The sequence below is a fragment of the Cryptomeria japonica genome, chromosome 1 (assembly GCF_030272615.1).
Source record: "Cryptomeria japonica chromosome 1, Sugi_1.0, whole genome shotgun sequence".
Lineage (NCBI taxonomy): Eukaryota > Viridiplantae > Streptophyta > Pinopsida > Cupressales > Cupressaceae > Cryptomeria > Cryptomeria japonica.
Window position 1 is genome coordinate 660,372,046 of NC_081405.1, and position 22,339 is coordinate 660,394,384.

General features: G+C 39.5%; 1 protein-coding gene and 1 long non-coding RNA gene across 3 annotated transcripts in view; both read right to left on the reverse strand.

Moving 5' to 3' along the window:
- Positions 1-12,758, reverse strand: part of LOC131050467 (uncharacterized) — a 34,441-nt gene extending 21,683 nt beyond the window's left edge. For both annotated transcript variants that reach the window (XR_009372494.1, XR_009106953.2), the window contains exon 1: positions 12,528-12,758. This is a non-coding gene — a long non-coding RNA (uncharacterized LOC131050467). The remainder of the gene's footprint in view (positions 1-12,527) is intronic.
- Positions 12,759-18,141: 5,383 nt separating this feature from the next.
- On the reverse strand, positions 18,142-18,681 carry LOC131858334 (uncharacterized). Its single transcript, XM_059211544.1, has one exon. It carries the CDS (start codon positions 18,679-18,681, stop codon positions 18,142-18,144), a length of 540 nt encoding a protein of 179 aa, XP_059067527.1.
- Positions 18,682-22,339: the final 3,658 nt, after the last annotated feature.

Sequence of the window (22,339 nt, forward strand, 5' to 3'; positions counted from 1 at the left end):
CTTACAATTTGTTTAGACAGCGGTCCACTACTCTTTGCCATAGACTTGAATGATTTGCACCGCAAAATAGTGGGATGCCTAGGAATTTTCCCGAAAGTCTTCCAGTTTTAATGCCTAGAATCTTGGCTATGCCTCTCTACTTATCCAGTCTAGTGTTTAAAGAAGAATATCTCCGATTTCGTCCATTTTATTAACTGATCAGACACCTTACTAAACTCGTCAATCATTGCCTTAATACAGCGGGCTTCGCAAGAAGTAGACCATCAACATAGTGTCATCAGTGAATTGGAGGTGGGTTGTAGCATCCAAACCTTCTGCAGTCTTTTACCCCTTTCCACAGACCCTCTTCCCGTTTTTTGAAAATTAGCCTCCCAACACTTCTGCCATAATGATAAAAAGGAATGTGAAAGGGGATCCCCTTGTCGCAGACCCTGAGAAGCCAAAAAGAAGCTTTGAGGGCTTCCATTTACTAAAACAAAAAACCTAGGAGTGTTGATACAACATCTCACCCATGCTATCCATTCCTGGCAAAAATCCAAGCATTCCATAACTTTTAGAAGAAAGGATCGGTCTACATGGTCATATGCCTTACTTATGTCCAGTTACATAAACATCCGATTTGCTTTTGCTTTTCTAATAGAGTGTGCAGCCTCATGTGCAATGATAATACCTTCAACTATAGAACGGTTTCGTGCAAATACGCCTTTTTCCTTCTAAGATGATGAAACCCAAAATTTTCTTCAATCTGTTTGCCATTACTTTGGAAATGATTTTATAGACAGTGTTACATAAAGAGATTGGTCGAAAGTCTCCAAAGGACAGAATTTTCTTTCTTCGAGATAAGAGCAATCAGAGTATTATTTAAGTCTCTAAACATATATAATTTTGATTTTGACTAATCAACCACACCCCATAAGTCTTCTTAAAAATATCCCAGAGTTTCTGAAAAAAGAGAGTCGGAACCCATCAAAGATAGGAGCTTGGTCACCTTCCATAGAAAAGAGAGTTGTTTTAACCTCTTCCAATTGAACAGGAGCATAAAGCATAGTGTTTTACCAGGGGGAGATGAGGCAAGGTATCACATTTAAGGTGTCATCTTTGAGTTTCTTCTTTATCCGAGGAGAGAAGAGAAGAGAAGAAACACACCGCTTCTCTATTAATATCACCCATCTCAGTCAGTAGCTGACCTTCAGCATTTTTAATTTCAACAATCTTGTTTCGAGATTTTCTTGCATTCACTGAGTTGTGAAAGAACTTTGAATTATGATCCCCTTCCCGAAGCCAACATTCCCTAGACTTTTGCCGCCAGTATACTTCTTCCCTAGCCAACACCTTTGAATATTTAGAGTGAAGAGCCTTCTCTTCTAAGAATTCCACCTCAGTCATTCCATTCCTAATCATCTTTTCATTAAGGGCAGCCAATTCCTTTTCGATATTGTCTTTTTCAACAAATTTATTATTAAAGTGTAATCGATTCCACACTTTCAAATTAGTTTTGAGGTGTTGCAATCTTTCAAAAAATACAAAAGCCTTTGTACCTTCAATAGTTGGCATATTCTTCCACCAATCTGCAATGAGGTCTTTGAATCCTTTAGCCTGCATCCACATTTTCTCGAAATTAAAGGGACTTCTAACAAGAACAGTGTCCTTTTGAATTAAATGGGAAATCGGAAAATGGTTGAAGCCCGAGAGAGGAAAGATGGAAGCTTCAAACACCATGGGGAAATCAGCCCATTTGCCTCCCAAGAAAAACCTATCTAGTTTCTCTGCAATATGTGAGAACCCATATCTCCAATTAGTCCAAGTATATGCACCATTATTTAGATTTACTTCCATCCAACCATTGTTTATGACAAATTCTTGGAAGTCCATCTGCACTGCTCCAATCCTTCCATAACTTCCTTTCTTGTCTCTTAAATCTAGGGTTGCATTAAAGTCACCCCCAATGATAATTAATTCCAATTCAAAGTTTTCCAGCACCTTTGAGATCTGATTACACACTACCCTCTTTTGACACGTGCCTATAGGACCATAAACATTTAGGAGTGAGTAACAACACTCCATTGTGGACATCCGCAGAAATGCTTACAAGCTGCCAATATTTCTCCTTTAATAGCACATCCACTAAAACTCAAAATGGATTCCAAACAATTCCAATCCCCCTAGAAGCTCCATACGAAGCAACAAAGACACCATGCCAAAATTTCCATTTTTGAAGTAAAATATGAGCTTCCTCACTAGATAGCTTTGTTTCTTGTAAAAAAACCACATATGACCTCATCTGATCAAAACCCCACTTGATCAAACGTCTCTTGTCAAGGGTTGTAGATGTCTCTTGTCAGGGGCATTACAGCCCCTAACATTCCTCAATAGCAACTTCATTGTTTTCTGGGAAGGGAAAGCCCTTCTAGATCTTAGCTTACTTTGCCATTTGGCACTACCTACCATCTCTAATTTCATCCTGATTGATTTCGAACCCTTCTTCTTTTCCCTTGTTTTGACTGCCTCACTATTGAAGAGGGTTTGGCAAATGGTTCTTTTAAACAAAATGTCTTCATTGGCCTCCAAACCCAGATCTTCCTCTTCTTCTAAGAATACGAAATCTGAAATGCCTTTAGAAGGAACTGATGAGGAGGATAGGGGAATCCCGCTAGTTGCACCTTGAGTGAAAGTGAAACCCATATCTTTAGTCGAGGAGACATGGATGTCCTTAGCATGAATATGATCTCCATGGTCACCTTCCATAATGGAGGGCTCTGGTACCAACCTCGGAAATATCTGGGTCTCATCAAAAGGGTTATCCAATCCCTCAAGATGAGGAATATTCTCTTTAGAGCCATTACAATCTGTTGTTGCAAGAACAATATCAACATTCGTGGGGATAATCAAAGAGATGTGTACTAAAGCAAGTTTCTTGTTTTCCAAACCCCCATCCACTTCCTAGTTTGGTCCCCGAGATGCAGGGGATGTATGCACTTGTGGGGCTGGAACCCCACTTCCATTTACCACCTAAGGGATATCTACTACAAGATCCAAATGCTATGCTTTATCTTGGTTTTGTTGTATAGAATTCGGGACAAACCCAATACCTAGCTCCTCATTATGAGGCTCTGCCACACACGGGACTTCAGCTTGAGAATCTAGATTGGAAGGTTCACCTTCGACAGTGTAATGCTTTGATTGTTGAAGCCCTTCATTTGCTCTCGCCAAGTTCACAATCTTATTAATTAAAGCATCTTTCACCTGCTCTTTCCCTTTTTTGTCCCTTACACAATCTTCAACAAAATGACCCACACCCTTACAGAGATTGCAATTTTCAATAATATTTTCAACCTCAATCTATTGCCACCACATGCCTTCATCGGTCCTTATTTCAATGGCTTTTAAGAGAGGGGGATGAGGTTTCCAAAAGATCCAAATCCTTGCATACATACTATAGTCCTTGCATTCTAAAGCTTCATCAGCCTTGATAAATCTGCCCATTTTTTCCCCAATGGCTCTGAGTGTTGCTAAATCTGAATATTCTTGAGGCCAATTGTATAGGCGAATCCAAACAAGGACTTCATCAATAGATGTTTGCAAGGGATTTAATTTTAGGCGGCCAATCTTTGATGAAAAATCTCATGCCCCTCATTGAAAACGGTCCATTATTTAAAATCCACTGCTTCTCATTAGCATTCTCACAAATAACAAGAAAAAAACCATTGGGTAGGGTTTTCAACTCAAGAAAAATTCCCTGTTGCTCATCACACCATTTACAAACTCTAGAGAAAGTTGGTCAATCACCAGCCCATTTCATGAAAAAGGCTTTGTCTCTAAGGATTTTCACCGAGTCCCTCCATTTTGGGTTTTCATTTTTTAATGAGACAAGCTTGAAGCTTGTTGGGATGGGTTTGAATTTTAACCTGCTCCGCCTTCACCTAGCCCACCTTCTCCTTTGGCTTCCAAACCTTCCCTTCCAACTTTTTGAATCTTTCCCCTGTGTCTTTGAAAAGTTTGGCATACCCCCATTTCGAATTTGAATGCTACTGTTGAGTGATGTTTTCTGGTTGACAAGAGTGGGGTTTCCCATGGCTTCTATCATGAGAATCCTCCCAAGCCCGGTCCGATGGACGCCAAACAGTAAAACGAGGTTGTTGTAAGTGGCAATCTTGTCCATCAAACGGAGGAGCCAACCCATGTTGCCCCGCTTGATGCCCTAATCACCTTCCATGATTCGTTCGACCCCCACAAAAAACCAAACCACTATGGTTTGCCATTAGTAAGGTAATCTCACCCACTTAAAATTTTGCTGCCATATGTTATTCATCTATAATTTATAAAATTTAAACCAATAATTAATAAAATTTAGCTATATAATTGTAGATTTAGCCATCGTTCGTAGACTCAAACTCAGAGAATACTCAACAAGCCCAAAAATTTTGATTTGGCAACTTAAACCATGAGAAAGGGCTGGCAGATTTTGAAGAACCCGTATGAGGTGTAAAGAGAATGCATGGTTTTATAGCAAAAAGAAGTGTGGAAAACATGTTTTGCCTGAATCAGCATTTTTATACGCCTTTGTAAAAACTCGCAAATTAAACTTGTAAAAACTCGCACAATAAAAAATATAGAGTACTCAGCAACACCGAGTTTGCAAACTATGGATTCAGCTATAATTGTAGATCCAGCATTCCTTGTTGCTAAAATATAATAATTAGACCACCAACTTCTTCAAACTTTGGAGCTTATACTTTTAAGTTTGCCCATTATTACAAAATCCATGGGACCCTACTTATAAAAGCTCCCAAGAATTCTCAGCAACACCCATTGAGATATTCTAGGAAGGCCTGCTCCATAGGACTACAATTTTTTAGACGCAACTTAGATGAATGTTGTGATTAAGTTCATATTTTGACATGTTAGGTCTCAAAATCACCGGTTCACTTCCTAGAACATGATTTCACTCACAAGGCTAGGGTTGATCATGTTAGATCTCAAAATAACTGCTCCACTTCCTCAAACAAGATTTCACTCACAAGGCCAGGGTTGTCAAAAAGTGATAAAAGTCAATTCATCTACAAAACTATGGAGGACTCTAAGCTAACTCTTCAAGAGTGGGTTATATCTCCAACACTTTGAGCTCAACTTAAACTCAGGAGGGTATTCCTCAAGGGTATACCTCAACAAGTATTAAACCCAGACAAAATATACACTCGACAATGTAAAGACTTGTTGAAGTGTTTTTTATGACAGCGTCTAACACAGAGTAAAGTTGCCTAACGATCACTTCACTCTCTCTTGATCAAAGTGCGATTGCATGCTAAGATTGTAGGAAGTTCAAACAATCGACTCCAAGGTTCCCTTATGCTACGGACATGACTCAATTGGCTGATGTGATTGTTGGTAATCCAAGGGGCCTTACGTTTGGATCGTTCTTTTACTTCTTTGTTGTGGCTGGAATTCCATCATCGAATATCGCAATTTCGTGATGCTTCTGCTTCGAACGGACTAAAATGAACTGAAAATAAAGGGGAAAGGGTTAGACAATCTAAATCTACTCCTAAGGGCTATGATATCAATGAATAGTGCTTTGGTGGACAAATTTCAAATAAACCAAACTCTTCTTTGCCAAGATCAACAACAACTCCACAAGAACCGGTGCAATCTTCTGGGGATGCTAGAGGATTTTCAAATCGGGAAAAACATTTGAATACCCAAAAACGGCGCAATCCAAATGACCATCCACAATCGAACTTAGCACAAATTTGGGGTTCAGGCTAACCTTACACTGCAACTTACAATCAGCAAGATGCAAAAAGTATGAACCATGGAAATCAAAGCACTACACTACTTCTACTCTAAGTGAGGAAGGTGAAACCATGCAAGCTTTGAAAAAATAACTTAAGTGGACACCATCAAAGAACAATGTTTCACTGTTATTATCTCAAAACTTATCCCAACAATTTCATACAAGGCTCCCTCCTTCTTACAAGTGAGGGGGGTCACCCCTTTATATAGGCCTCAGGCCATGATTACATGCAAAACCCTAATTAGGGTTTTGCAACAAGGTGGGAATCAACAATTAATAACCCATCATGCCCTTATACCATTGAATCAAAAGTACCCAAAATAACATCCATTTGTGCATTAAATGCACCATCTTTACCAAATTCGCCCACATGCACTAAATATTCCTCCATGCAAAAATTGCCCCATCATGTCATAAATGCACCATCACCTCCACATGCGACGACTGCATGAAAAAGGAATCTGCCATAATGCCTTAAATGTGACAGCTGCATGCAAAAGATGCTCCATTAATTCATCATGCATTGACCTGGCTATCACTTGGTGAGAAACCCTTGGAGAAAGAAAATTTTATTAGGGAAGAATTTTCCTAAGATTTTGAATTTTCCTTTTTGCCTTGGAGAAGATTTTTCATCAATTCTGCAAATTTTCAAATTAGGGTTCCACGGTCCAGGAGAGAGGAAATTCCCTCACGACTCCAAATCTATCATCATTTTGAAATTTGGATGATTTTTGATGCCCGAAAATGGATTTTTCAAAAAAAATCCTAGGGGGAAATTTCTTGTTCAATTCATCCTTGATTTCTTCCTTGCCTTAGAACTTGGTTTTTTCACCTCAATTCATCTTGGCGTGGAATCCATGTTGTGAAGGAATTCTCCTTTGGACAGAAATTTGTTCCTTACCCCTGAGGAAGGAAATTCTTCATGCCTTAGCTAGTTTTCAAGATTTTCAAGAACTATGTCCTAAAGGAAGGAATTTCCATCACTTAGCCAAATTTTCACCTTTTCCAAGAATTTGGTCCTGAAAGAAGGAATTTCCAACATTTGTCAATTTTTAGTTTTCCTGGAATTTTGTCATGAAGGAAGAAATTTCCATCACTTAGTCAGTTTTTCACTTTCTCGTGAAGGAAGGAATTTCCATCACTTAGTCAAATTTCAAGCCATTTCCGGATCAGGATGACATTTGTGGATTGATGTGAATTTCCAGACTTAATTGATTTTTCGAGCTTTCCATTCTTGGATTGGTTCCCATACTTAGCCAAACTTTGATCACACTTGTCTACCTTCTGACTCTTCTGGATCTAGAAATGTTCTTCAAGAACGTTCAGTCTTTAGCACCTTCAAGGATGTTCAGTTTTCAGTGTTTTCCTGTGAAGAACCTGCCAAAAATAGATTTTCCCAAATAGTAAGTGTTTCAAAATGTTAGCGTTTGGACAAAATAGGTTAGGAAAGCACTTACTAAAAATAATAAGTTTGATTTTTGGCAAAATGAAGACATTCCGGGACTCCGTGAAATCCCTAAAAAATAGGAACTTTCTAAAATAGAAAGTTGCTCAGTTTTGGCTCAAATTTTACTGGGAGATTCCTTGAAGGATCCTCCTGATTCCAGTTTTAAGTTCAGTTTTTCAAAAACCCTAAAAGAAACCCCTAAAATCTAGGACTAAAGGCAGAAACCCTAAAATTGACGAAACAGACCCTAGACTTCACCAAACTTATTCAAACGAAGAGCAGACTTAATCAATTTGACCCCACTCACTTGCAAGCTTAGAGAGACTGACGAAACTGCTACGAAAAGACCCAAAAACGAAAGCCAAAAGACCAAGAGGGCCCAAAAAGTAGTGGGTCCCCATTTGCAATGGGGCAATGTGTGAAAACGTCACAACAAGACCCTTGCCAAATTTATGACAAATTTTTCACTTTTCCCACTTTCACTAAATAGGTATTTTGTCAAACATTTTGCATGCATGTGAAAATAAAAATGTTTTTTGTTTGAATCTGATTTAACTATATTCTGAAAGGAATGGAAATGAAATGCATTGCATAGCTGATAGCACCAATTCAGTAATAGTACATGAATACATTGAAGACCATTCAACATGCATAGGCTGAAATAACAAAAATACAAAGATAGCAAGATTGATTTCTGACCTTAAAACAGTAATATTTATCTTCATTATTGGAGCTGGGAACAAGCCAAACCCACGTTACACTTTCTGTAACAGCACCCAGTCTGAAATGACTTGCGCTACACTTGGAGTGACCCCTAAATCCCACCAAAGCTTGCAAACTCCTCTCCTCTGTCTCACTCTTGCAAATAATGGATTCCCACGACCATGGAGTCTATGATGCCTATCAAAAAGGAGGTACCAGACCAGCACTAAGTGCCCTGCCAACAAAAATGGAGTCCCACAACCTTGTGGATAGTGAATATCCACACCTCAACCCGAACAATACTCACACCAGCCAAGATTATATCTAGGGCCCAAATAAATAACATTCACGCCAATATCAGCATTCCTTTCATGGCCTCTCATCAACAAAATCAATTGCCATTAATAACTCAACCAAATTTAAATGAATCTGCCACAACCTCAATCGCACAATCTCACAAACTATGGCGTCCAGCGAAATCCATCAATTTCTCTAAAAATGTGGCATCCCAATATCTTCTTGTCAATCCTCTAGCAAATATATTGATAAATCGTCTTGCTTGCAAGACTTCACAAATCATGAATCCTCAATCAATAAATCTAAGCACGAAACCAATATGATTCCACTTGCAATCAGCAAGGGAAGATATCTCACCACCAAAACCTATTTCCCCTAGAATTTTCAACCTACAGATTTTCTCCAACTAGAAGCTCAAAATCCACAATAGAGAAAAATCAGCAAGTATACCAAATGAGCTCTCAAAATCCTCTTTTATAAATCCCCTTAGAACATTCCCAAAGGGCTTTTCAAATTCCCGTTTAAAATATTTCATTAAAACACATTAATAGAGTGACTTTTAATATTTCCTTTTAATTTTACTTTAGTCACTTTATTAAATTACTTAAAATAAAGCTATCCATAAAATTACTTTAATTAATTAATTTAATTTATTCTCTAATATCCCAAAATTAGCCTACGAGAATTAAATAGGTTAAACATGTCATTCTTGCTACTCTACGAAAGGGGACATTGCAACAAAAAAAAAACTTCAACCAGACCCAACTTCTTGTCTTGGTCCCAAAGACTGTAATTGAACCAAGAACAACCGGCTACACTTTCCCCTATATGATGATATAACTATGCAAACATGACAAACATAAAAATATATCTATTGAGTGTTGACTTAGAACAAATCCTTGGTTCTATCATGGGCTCATGATTGCACACAACTACTCCTACTCCACTATTGATTTGTGTTTTGATTTGAAGGTGTGATATTAGTCAAGGTTCCACGTTGCCTATTCATTGGGCAATAGAGCCACAATTCATAGAGGAGAGAACAAACTAGAATCAAAGAACATGGAGCTATGTATTTGCATACAACAAAGATTGCGAAAGTAATAACAAAGCATACTCATTAATCCATACAAAACTTAAAATACCCATTTGAAACATATAGAAGGCCATTACAACACTTGCAATATTTAGAATGTAGTGGCATTCACCAATTTCACAATCATGCCAACAAATGTGACAAGGGAAAATTCCCAATTGCAACTCAAAAACTTTCCTAGAAGTACACACACTACCTTGGAGACATTTTGCAACAAAATCCACTTGCAAGACTACCCTTCTTTGATTCCACAGATTTGAAATCTCGCAAAATAAATTAGACTAGAGTCAATGGCTGCCTTGTAACTTTTAAGCGTCTAAAGAACGACACTATAATCAACTTCATCTAAAATGAGACTCTGAACAAAACAAATACCTCTAGGCAAATCCTAATCTGCAGCACTATAACGCTTTCAAATCCACACCTCAAGATGATTACACCCAAAATGGGCACCTCAAATTGATGGAAGACCCTTGCATTTAATTCTAGTAGCTAGGCAAAATAGTGCCATAAATACAAGTAGGTGGAGAGGCGTGTCGTCAACAAAAAAATGCATTCTGGTCAATTATAGCAAAGCATTAGGCTTAGGCTTACACCTCCACCAAGAGAAATGACATTAAATTCTTCGCCACTCTAACATAGCCAAAATTGTCAGTTATTGACCTTTGAGCCTATCGTGTACGTCATACCAAATTGCATTGAGGATGGAAGAAAAAATGACGGGCCAAAGAGATCTGGCTTGTCGACCATCAAGCCTAACGTCTACGACTTACTAGTTGGGGAAATGATCACAAGAGTTTGCAAGGTTGACAACACTTTGCATTGTCGAGCTAAAAGCTTGGATCACAACTCATACCGCATATCAACTAAGCAAACAAGCAAGAGAACAAGTGAAAGGTTGATAGGGGTTTCCCTCATCATGCCACAAGCTTTGGGCCCAACTCCTACCAAGTGCCTACTGAGCAAATAGGGATAGAGAAGACCAACAAGGCAACGATCGCCAAACTTCAGAAAATTTTGGAAGGAAAAAAGGCATCAAGAGTCGAGGGTGAGAGATGAGGCATGGCAAAGGAGTAGTGAGGTAGAGGGAATAGCAAAATCCCGATAAATGCAAGACAAACAAATTTAAGGACTTAAGCGAGGATTGAGGAATTAGAAGGATGAAGGAGAGTTAGCAATAAGGAGCATGAAGGCAGATGGAAGGCTGAAACCTTGACAACCAACAAACTCCAAACTTAACCAGATTCAAACATTTTCAACATGGGTCTCTGACTAGAGCATGAAAGAGGGGACCTGATACAACACTCAAAGGTAGGACAAAAGCAAAACGACCCATTAAAACTTTTTCTAATCAGTTATCTACAATGGGTTACATTTCACTAAGACACAAAAGGGGAATGAATTCAACCGAAAAGGGGGAAGTCAAGGGACCCTTGGTTTGCTGGTTAAGTTGAAAGGTTCTAAATGAGCCCACTAGGGATCAAGTCTTGCTAAGTGCAAGGCTCCAACACCATAGGGGATGAGGCCAGGATCATGCCCTGGGCGGATTTTGGTGGAATGGATACCCCTCAGACCTTGGCTCTTAGTTGAAGGGGACCCCCTTGGGGGTATCTCCAACAAAAAAATAAAACGGGGGAACAAACAATTTGAGTCCCAACAGACCAGTTACTATTTACATTCTTATACTTGTTTCTCCTTGTTGAGCTTTCTTGGATGTAATTGCCACATCCCCACAAATAGCCTTGATGGAATTCGGACTCGGGTGGGAACTTGCAAACTTTGATGTTCTAATTGTACATGAGAGTGTGAGAACAATTGAGGTATTGATCACTAATGAATTTGGTTTATTTTACTTTATATGAACTATGGAATTATCATGTTGATTGTTATTTCATTTTGTTAAATTTAGCCTATACAAATATATGTATGACTAACCTATATAATATTTATTTGTTGAAATTTGTGCAAGGAATATTTTTCAATCTTGTAGGTACCAAGATGTCAAGTGATGTGAACTTTGTGATTTTGTCTTTGGAAAAGGTGACACTAGACTAATCCCCTCACCTACTTAAGTGTATGCCCAATCTAGGCTTGAGGTTTGATCAAAAGTAAGTACCCTATACATAATTATCACATTAGAATTGTTTTCATTCATCTAATAGGTTGTAATCAGAAGTTCTACTGGTCTATACATCTAATACCTGAAAATCCACTTAAATGAAATATCATTAAGAGACCCTAATTGGTGATTATGAATATGTACCTATATTATCAATAAAAAGTTAATCTAGAGTTTAAACATCTCTTAGTAGCATACTATATTTAATGATAAGTCTATAGGTAATCTTGTTAGTCTATAAATTTAATTTCAAAAGATCTACTTGAATGCATTCTCGTCAATATAATTTAATTGATAATCTTGAAAATATACTTATATTGTTAATAAAACAATACTCTAGAAATTTATCTCCTATATATATATATATAATACCAACATGCAGGCTTTTGATACAACCAAAAAATTACCCGTCAAAAGTGAAAGGGGGCAAAAGTATGTTGAAGGTGGTGGACGGGAGAAGTACAAGAGCTGAAAACTCAGACAGGACACCTAACAAAATAAAACTGAAATAAATCTGCACCCTACACATCTGGAAACTCCATACCTTCTTTTCAATCCAAGCATGACGAAGGAAATGGGAGGAGATTACTTAGAGGCAACTAAAGTTCGGTGGTTGTAGAAGCTAGGACAGGACTCATGTAAACTAAAATTCACTCTGTAAATAACAAAAAAAAAATTTTAAAATCAAAGATTTAGAATATGTGAATAGCAAACAGACAGCTTAGCATACCCCTAAGTTGCACCTAGTAGTCTAGCGCTCCAATGCAGTAACAGGGAAAGATAATTCAAAAGCCCCCCGAGGCAAGTTGATACCTATAAATGCAGACCAGTTGAAGAGGCTAAGAAACTTGAATTGATGATCACCTAGTTCATGTGAGCAAGAAAAGGTGTTCGAGAGACCCAAATTTTTTGGACAAATGTGAACTACGACTGTGAGATCTCGTACATGGGTTTGCAACAAATTTGTGGTACAAATTGGCTTTCTTGGTAGTAGAAGAGTGTTTAAAAAGCATGAGAAAGCATGAAATTGGAATCAAATGCATGCATTAGAAAACGCCTATTCGCACATACTTACCTTAAATGTTTCTAAATGTTTGAAACTCCGTCACCGTTTTCGGGATTCTGAGCTACATGCGCATAACCTGTAAATGAGAGCTCATTTGTAAAGAAATTAGTGAGATTGGAAAACCTATTTTGCATCAATGGTGACTTCAGCGCAAGAATATGAGAACCACAAATACAAGAAAACTTTACAAGCCATTTGCAAAACCATTTTAACTCCCTCTTAACTTTATGATGAAATGGCAAAATTGTGAGAATCGAAGGCAAGAAAGCAAACTACAAGCCTAAAATTTGAAAATATAAACTATAAATTATAAGCCACAAATTCAAAATTAAGTAGGAAAATAAAAGAAAATTTAAATATATTTTAATACTAGTATATCTATATTTTAAAAATATAGTAAATTATCATTTGTATGAAACGGTTTATATAGTTGGAGACAAGTTGCGAGGGTTCTATTTTATTTGGAGTAATAAATAACACCTCCACAAAAACCAAAAGATGACATATTCCATATATTTATGGGTTATTTGCATGTCAAATTGTTTCAAAAATGAATTTTTGTTTATGGACATTTTGATGTCATTATAGATGCCTCTCCACATAATGGCATAATTATATAATTAGTTGTATAATAATTTAAATTTATATATATTGATAATTAATTTATTTATTTTTTATCGATAACCAGGATAATATATTGCTTAAAATAGGAAATATTTACATCCAAAATGATGATAAACAGTCTACACAAAATGGGGTCTTGCCCCTACAAAACCATCAGAACCCGAATAAGACACCAAACCTACAGGACCATTCATTACAACAAAATTCCAACCCTACATACACAAGCCCGAAAAAACCCCACAGTCCCAAAAGACCTGTCTACTGAAACCAACCCAAGGCCTCTTCCCTTGAGAAGTTTGGAATACCCCGGTTGGGCCCTGCACCATGCATCTCTCTCCCTCCACCTGGCAATGTTCCCGGCCTGCCACCACGCAACGAACCACGCTCCACCACCTTCACGTGCTTCCATGGAATCTGATGGTGGATCATAGGCCTCCCATCCTCGTCCAGAGGAGCTTCGGACCGAATTGGGGTCATCTTCCCATGAATCTTCACTCGCTCAGTCGGCCCCAACCCACGCACAAACTGCACAACCTCCCTCCATCCATTCCTTGCGTTCTCTAGCTGAGTTTCAACGGGTCGAGACGCCGACCAAATTACAAAAGGCTGCAACTCCCCCAATTCTACGCCAATCCTTTGCCAAGACTCTTCCACCATCTTCAGCCCTTTGCCAACAACAGCTCAAGCCACCACTTCATTCAAACCTCCCGCCCATTTGGGTCGCAGCACCAAAGATGCAACCCGTTTCACCTCCTCCATCGACGTTCCCACCAACAAGGCCAGAGCAATGAACAGCGACAAGATGTCGAGGTTAGTTCGAGGCCGGCAATCAGATACCAGAAATTCCTCCCCAAAAATCAATCGCACTGCCCTCCAAAAATCCTCCCCATCTACCCTAAAGACATTCATCAGCCTGTTGCTCAAAATCAAGCTGTGAAATGTTGGCATTTGACCATTAGTTGTCAATGAAAAATTTGCCTCCATTCTATCTCGCCTCTTCACCAAAACGTGCACAATCAACCAATACCAAAACCAAAAACAAAGAAATGCCAGGGAACCAAAATCCAAGGCCTTAAAAAGCCACCTCCATCACATGCCATGATTGCTCCACACGAATCACATCAAACCATGCATAATCACTAGGCCAACTCACCGATTGCCGCCATCATCACTCCATCGCCATTAAGGCCACTTGCACCATATTCATAGATCACAATCCACGAGGGCCATAACTTCCCACAAGGTCAGTATCAACATCAACCACATCAAAAACAACTCAGATTCACTTGCCTAAGTTTAAGAAATTCAACCAAGATCATGAGCACTAACATAACGAAAGTCCTCAAATAATCTAAAATTATTTTCCAAATAGCCATTTGCTCCCACATTTGAAAGCTTGTCAACCTCCACATTTGTTGAGAACGTGAGTCACTTTATAGTCTTCAAACCCACACAGAAGAAGTTTCATTCTTCGAACGTGTTTGTCTAAATGTCACGCCTCCATTCGACCTCTAACTATCATGTTCACCACATAAATTAGAGTCTCCCTCCAGATGGAGTTTCTTCACTCCCATTTTCTTGGCCATCAGAATGGCCTCTAAAGCCGCTTGGCACTCAGCATCATTGTTCGATCCATCCACCAATCTTTTAGCTCCTATGGTTAGAATGTTGCCACAATCATCCCGGGCTATTACCCCAGCTCCAGAGACCCCTGGATTTCCCCTCGAAGCGCCATCAAAATTTACCTTAGTCCAACCCTTATCTGGCGGATCCCACTCTTGTCTTGCTTCACCCATCCTCTGAGGATTAACCCTCAAAAGCCCATTAGCGGGCCTAAATTTAATCAAAGGCCAATTCACCAAAATTCCAGCATCAAATTGAATGAAAGGAGACTTTGCTAAGTTCACCTAAGAAGCAGCATTAGTGACTAGTTCCAAGATTGCCTTCTCCAACCTGATTAGAAAGTGATCCCTTTTTTCTTCTCTATCTTCAAACACTCTTCGGTTCCGTTCTTTCCAGAGTTCCCATAACACAGTAGAAGGCAAAATCTTCCAAATGGCAGCAAAGAATGAAGACTTTCCCAAGACAGGCCACAATTCCAGCCAATCGCTCAAATTCCCTGCCATTGGACCCTTCCAATTTAGTCTCTGTAACCCAAAATACCATGCTTCATGGGCGAAATCATAGTTTAGCAGAAAATGGTCCACATCTTCCTCCGCCTTTTTCACAGAGCACAGAGCGGAAAGTACCTGCGAACCCCATTTTTTTGAGTCGGTCTCCAGATAGAATCCACCTATTGCCAGCTAACCAGGAGAAGGCACCCGCCTTTGGTAGGCACACATTGTTCCAACATAGCTTAGCTTCCCAAGCCTTCGTCCTACCTTCATACTCCAAAAGAGAAAGCCCCACCTTAACAGAGTAATTACCACTCTTGGCACCACACCAAACTATCTCATCCTCCTCCCTAGAGCTTGAAACCTCTCTATTGTCTAGGATCTTCCTCAACAACCCTTCATCTGCCTCCCCCAAGTTTAACTCATGGGGGTCCTTCCAGTTCCAACACTGGCCCAACACTGACATTTCTGGTGTAAGAAAATCGCACACCTTTGAGCCCCAAAACTGAGCAGTCTTAGCCATTATTTGTTGGGATGCCTGAGACTCTAGAGATGGACGTCCATCTCAGGAATCCTGCCAGAAGCACGCCTTTCTCCCATCTCCAATCCACCAAGAAAGGTGATTCCTAATCACCCTCCTGAGCTCACCAAAAAATTCCACAAAGTGGATCCTCTCGGGGGGTCTTCAATCGTTAGGATCCTTTCCTTTTCCCCACTATCCAAATACTTAGCTTGTAAAATTCGGACCCACCTCTGCTCCGGCTTATTATACATTTGCCATACTAACTTGGCCCCCATTGCCTCGTTGATAAGTTTCCAATCACGGAGCCCCACACCTCCACCTCCTTTGGGTTTGCAAACTCTATCCCAGGCCATAAGCGGGATTTTGTCCTGCTCCTAATTTCCATTCCACAAAAAATTTCTCATCTTTTGTTGCATATTTTTAATGACCGCGCCTAGGAGTTTAAAATAGGCCATTGGGAAATAGGCATAGCCGATACAACTGTCTTCAGCATCAGAAGACGACCAACCAATGATAGCCACTTGCTCTTCCACCCCTCCATCTTTGCTTTGCAACCATCTAACAAATATTTCCAGATATCTATCTTACCAGCTCCAGCAAAGAGCGGCATACCAAGAAATTTCCCAAGAAGCTGACCAATCTTAATCCCAAATAATCTGGCAATTTCTCTTTGATACCCAACTTCAGTGTGGAAAAAGAAGATCTTAGATTTAGCCCAATCAATTTCCTGGCCAGTAGCCCCACTAAATCTGTCTAGCACTTTCTTCATCACCGTTGCTTCATGCATTAAGGCCACTCCAAATAGACAAGTATCATCAGCAAACTGAGAATGAGTTGTGGAGTCTACCCCACGTGTTATCTCGATGCTTTTCCACATCCCCTGAGAACGCTTTCAAGCAATTGACCGACCAATAACTTCTGCCATTAAAATAAAGAGAAAGGGGGATATTGGATCCCCTTGCCAAATACCCATGAGGTGGGAAAGAAACCTTGAGGACTGCCATTGACTAAAATCGAGGCTGAAAACTGCATAATCATACTGGAAATCCACTTAATCCAAGCCTTACAAAACCCCAACTTTACTAACACCTCCACCAGGAAAGACCTATCCACTCTGTCATAGGCTTTCCAAATGTCTAACTTTAGAATCATTCTTCTCTATCTACTCTTCATGGTCGTGTGGATCACCTCATGGGCCACAATAACCCCATCCACGATGTTCCTCCCTGGGGTAAAACCGCTCTGTTCACAAGAAATCAGCTTATCTAAAATCAATTTGAGCCTGTTAGCAGCAACTTTTGTTATGATTTTGTAGGTGGTGTTGCACAAAGAAATCGGTCGAACTCCTCAAACCCTTCTGGCTTGGCTTTCTTGGGAATAAGCGCCACTAGAGTACAGTTGAATTCCTTCAAAACAAATCCCCTTGACCTTGACTCTTCAACCACTCCGACAACTCCCCACCAGGCAGATCCCAAAAGAAATGGAAAAAGAAAGCCCGAAACCTGTCTAGGCCTGGAACTTTCTCCCCACCTAACCCAAAAACACCAGTTTTCACTTCCTTCAAAGAGATTGGTTCCTCAAGCATCATATTATCATCCCTAGACACTAAGGGAGGAATTAACTCCAAAAGCTCGGCCTGCAAGCCTGTCTGACCAGCCTCGTTCCTCCTCCAAATATTTCCAAAGAAATCCACTGCCTCCTTACTAATGCAGTCTGGGTCCTCCGTTGAAGTTCCATCCGCTAGCCGTAGGGAGAGGATTCTATTGAGGCTCCTCCTTGCCTTCATCGAACTATGAAATTTTTTTGTGTTTCTATCACCGGCTTTAAGCCAGTTCTCACGCAATTTTTGTTTCTAGTAAATCTCATCCCTTTGTAAAACTTCCCCATATCTACTAAGTAGATCTTTCTCCGTGAGATAATCCACTTCGTCCATCCCTTCAACCAAGACTTTCACATTCAAAGCCCTCAGATCCCCCTCAATCCTTCTCTTTTCATCGAAAATATTACCAAACACCTCCCTATTCCATGATTTTAGTTTTTGTTTTACATAACTAAGCTTCTTGAAGAACTGAAAGGCCAAGAAACCATCCACCACAGGGGCCTCCTTCCACTAGCCAACCACCCGATCTCTAAAACCTAGATCCCTTAACCACATCTTTTCCACCTTAAAAGGACACCAAAGTGGAACTTCATCTTTTTGCACAACTAAAGAGACCGAGAACTGATCTGAACCTGAAATTGCTAAAACTTCTGCCTCAGAGACCAAGGGGGCCAAGTTCCAATCCCCTACAAGAAAGAACCTATCTAGTTTGTCAACAATATTGGAAAATCCAAACCTTATGTTAGACCAAGTAAATCTCCCTCATTTTACAACCACTTCAAAGAGGGCATTAGAGTTCACAAATGTTTGAAAGTCCGATTGCATCTTGCACATCCTTTTCACCCCTCCACGTGTTTTCGAGAAAGAAAGAGTGGCGTTGAAGTCCCCAACAACAATAGCTAAGGTCAGCCTCACCTCTTCTAAAAGCTTGGAAGTATCCTCCCATAACCGACACTTCTCCACAACCAAAGTGGGACCATAGACATTGATAAGAAAACAAGAAAAGTTCATGATCTTCAAATTCACCTTTACCATTTGCCAATGTTTAGAGCATGAGATAGCATCCACCTGAACAACCAATGAATTCCACAAAATGCCAAGCCCTCCTGAATCCCCTTCTAATTCCACAAAGAAACCAGACCACCTCTGTCTTACACCAAAAACTCTAGCTGTGTCCTCTCTTCCCAATTTTGTTTCCTGAATGCAAATAACTTCCGGCTTAGCTTGATCAAAACCTCTTTTGATCAGACGTCTCTTGTCAGGGGCATTGCAGCCCCTAACATTCCATGTAAGGAACTTCATTGTTGTCCAGGAGAGAACAAGTCTCTCCCGGATCTAAGTAGTCTTGTCTGACCCTTCATGTTGCCTGCTTCCTCAAGCAACTTCTGCTTGTTTTTCCTTCCTCTCAAATTCCCTTTGGACTTAGAGGGATTTGTTTTGGTCTGTTTAATGGTCCTAACCTCTATCTCTCCTATCTCAGCAGACAACCCTAATGAATCATCGCTCAACCCATCCTCCTCATCAGACTCCAACTCTGCTGGAAAGCCATTATCCACCTTCCCTAGGGACATGTGGATGTCTTTGAAGTTGATTGTTTTTCCCTCTGCACTCCCTGCTATGTCATTTGAAAATTGGTTTACCAGAGGTTTGACATTCAATCCCTTCTCTAGGCCCTCCAGCCCAGACTCATAAGTAGAGTAAAACTTGTGCTGAGAGGGAATCCCTCTGCCTACTGCATAGTCATGCGTTAAAAGCCCCTGATCAGCCTCTGTTGTCACTCCTTCTGTGTGGAGGCCAGCGTCCCACACCCTTCGCTAATAGCTTGACGCACATGTTCCTCAATTGTATTTCCGGTCAAAATATGAAGACAGTCCACAGAAAGCTCTCCCAGCAAACCATTCACGATCACAACGGCCTTATATCCAGTTGGACCAGAGACCTTCTGCAACACTTCCTGAGCAGGGCAAGAATCCAAAGGCACTGTCACCCCACCTAAAACTTCAGGATTCCCAGCCATTGAAATGGTCGGATCAGAGCTCAAGTTGGCCTCTGTGTGACTCGGAAGCTGCTTAGTCACCTCTGACCCAGCTAACAACTACTCCTCCAAAGCTCGGTCTACCCTTCCCTTCCCCTTCTGTCCTGCCTTGCAATCATGGTCCTCCTGTCCCCATTCTTTGCAAGACTTACACTTTACCATGATTTCTTCAACTACGATCTCTTATCCACATAGACCCTCAGACGATCTAATCTCGACGGTCTTCGGGAGCCCAGGGTGTGGTTTCCAAATGAGATAGATTCGGGCATACATGCATGAGTTCAGCTTGTCAATCGCTTCATCTGACTTGATGAATCTCCCTAGCTTATCACCAATACTCTTAAAAACTTCCTCCTTCCAATATTCATGCAAGAGATTGTAAAGTCTAATCCAAACAAGAATTTCTTCTACAGTGGCTTGTCGAGGATCAAAATTTGGGATCCAGTCCTTTATGTAAAACCCTACTCCCATCATCAAAAACGACCCAGAGTTCATCAATGCAATCTTCTCCTTAGTTGTCCTTGCTATGATAAGGAAAACTCTGTTTGTTAGGGTTTTGATCTCAAAGTGGCTCCCCCATTCTTCGCCGACCCAGTTCCTAACTTTAGGGAAAGTCGACCAATCCCCTCCCCACTTCATGAAGAAAGCTCTCTCTCACAAGACTTGAACCGATTCCTTCCAAGCCTCCGAGTCAATGCAAATACTGACTGTTCTCTTATCGGACGTTGTCGGTATCTCACCATTGGTAAGGTTATCAGGAGGTGCCGGAAATTTATTCCTCAATCTATCTTCCATCTATTGCTTACTCCACTGCGAATAATTCAGAAATCACGAATACCCCCATTTGGTTTTGTCATTCTCAAAAGGGGATCTGGTTTTACAAAAAACTAGCTCCCTCCCTCTTCCTACGACCCATGTCCTGCCACTGCCACTGGTTTGAGCGCGGTGGGCACCATGGCCTCTGGTTATCCATCTGTCTAGGGCCATTCTCTCATCCTTGTGATCGAAAATCACCTTCGCCTGTAAACCCTAGCTTCCTCCTGCGCTCCATAATTCAAGCTCTACTAATACGACCTATATTGATAATTAATTTTTATCTAAATTATTTTTTAATAAGATTTATAGATGAAAGCTTGAAGTTAGTTTTATTGACATTATGTATTACTAAAATATACTTGTTATTTGTTTTCTCTTTTGACAACATAGATTGAAATGATTTGAAGCCACCTAGATTGCAAACAACAAGCCTTCAATCAACAAAATATGATGGACAAAAGACTTGTTAGAATATTAATATTTACTTAGTAAAGGTTAATTATTTATTTGTATTATATTTGGGATATTCTTTTGCAATCTCTACATGTTATTTGTCTTTTATGTCATCTCACACATACGTGTGAATGATTTATTTTCTTTAATTCCTTTATTAAGGATTATTTGTTTTCTCCTCATGAAGATTTTGCCACATTGCACACACGTAGTATGAATGGTGGCATTCATAGTGTAGACACCTAAAATTGTCATGTTTGATTAAATAATCATTTTATTTATTTAATTATTTTATCCTAAGTCTTCTATTAATTAAATAAAAAATATATTTATTTAATTAATTCATTTATCCTCTTTTAAACATTTCCTCATTTAAATATATATTTTTAATTAATTTAAATTATCCTTTCCTTAAATTAAATAAATATTTTATTTTTTTAATTGGTCTCACTTCCTCCATTTATTAAATGAATCTTTATTTATTTAATTAGTTCATTAGCTCTTTTCCTTCCATGACACATGTCATTTATCATTTAATTTTCCTCTACCTACCTCCTTCATTATTTTATCATTTTATTATTTTCTTATACCTACCCTTTAATCCTAGTCGATCATTTATTTATTTCACCTCTTAATCTTATCCCTCCATTTTTTAAAGTGTCTTATATATAAGAGGATTCCTTCATCTTTATCAACCCTAACCAATGCATCTATCAAGCCTTCTTGTGATCAAGCAACTTCACAACCATAATTTGTTCTTTGTTCAGCTCTTGTGCACATACAAAATCTGAGAGCAAATATATCAAAAAATATTGATGGAGATAGGAGACAATGGAAATCAAACCCTACTTGGCATGTGAATGGTATTATTACTTCAATTTGTTAATTTGCATGTTCTTAGGTTTCTTCATTGGTGTATGGTGAATGTTTTATTTAAAACTAGGGTTTGTTGTGGTTGGATCTTTGCGGTTTTGCCATAGCTTGTCATCATCATTTTTCACCTCACACACATAGAGATGGGAGTTACTTTGTAATTCCTCTCTTCATCTCTTATTTTGATGTTTGCTCAACTCAAGTTGTTCTTCCTCTTGGTAACATTTCTTCAATCAACAAACTACTTGGATTTATTTAATTTCTTGCTCTTATAATTCCTTCAAGACTTACAAAAAATAAACCTACACAACATGACATTACTCAAAATATTCCATCCAAAAGATATTACGCATGTCTTTTCTACACATTTAGTTTGAAGTGAAGTGAGTTTTATTTATTGACAAAGAGTTTTGATACTACACCAAAATCAATTGACTCAAATTCTACAATTTGCTCAAAAGTATTTGATGTAAAAATCAACACAAAATAATTATCTTACATAACAATCAGATAAGATCCATAGCTATTATGGGGTTAACCCAGCAATGCAACAACAAGTTGCATCCCACTGTTGATAGTGGGTCTTTGGTTCGAATCTCTGCCCGATTTATGGTTTGATGTCCCCCGTGCTGGTGTCCCCCTGTTCGTGCCTTGGTGTGTGCTTGGTGTCCCCCTGTTACTGCTTCCTTCCCCTGCAATTGGTGATTCTCCTAATGATGGCGTTAATGCCCCTTGTTGTTCGCTGGCGACTACGGTGCTGACTTCAAGCTGACCAGACCCATG

Bases quoted from the DNA above. Each gene is read 5' to 3' on its own strand.
- LOC131858334 (XM_059211544.1), bottom strand. From the start codon at position 18,681: ATGAAGTTCCTTACATGGAATGTTAGGGGCTGCAATGCCCCTGACAAG.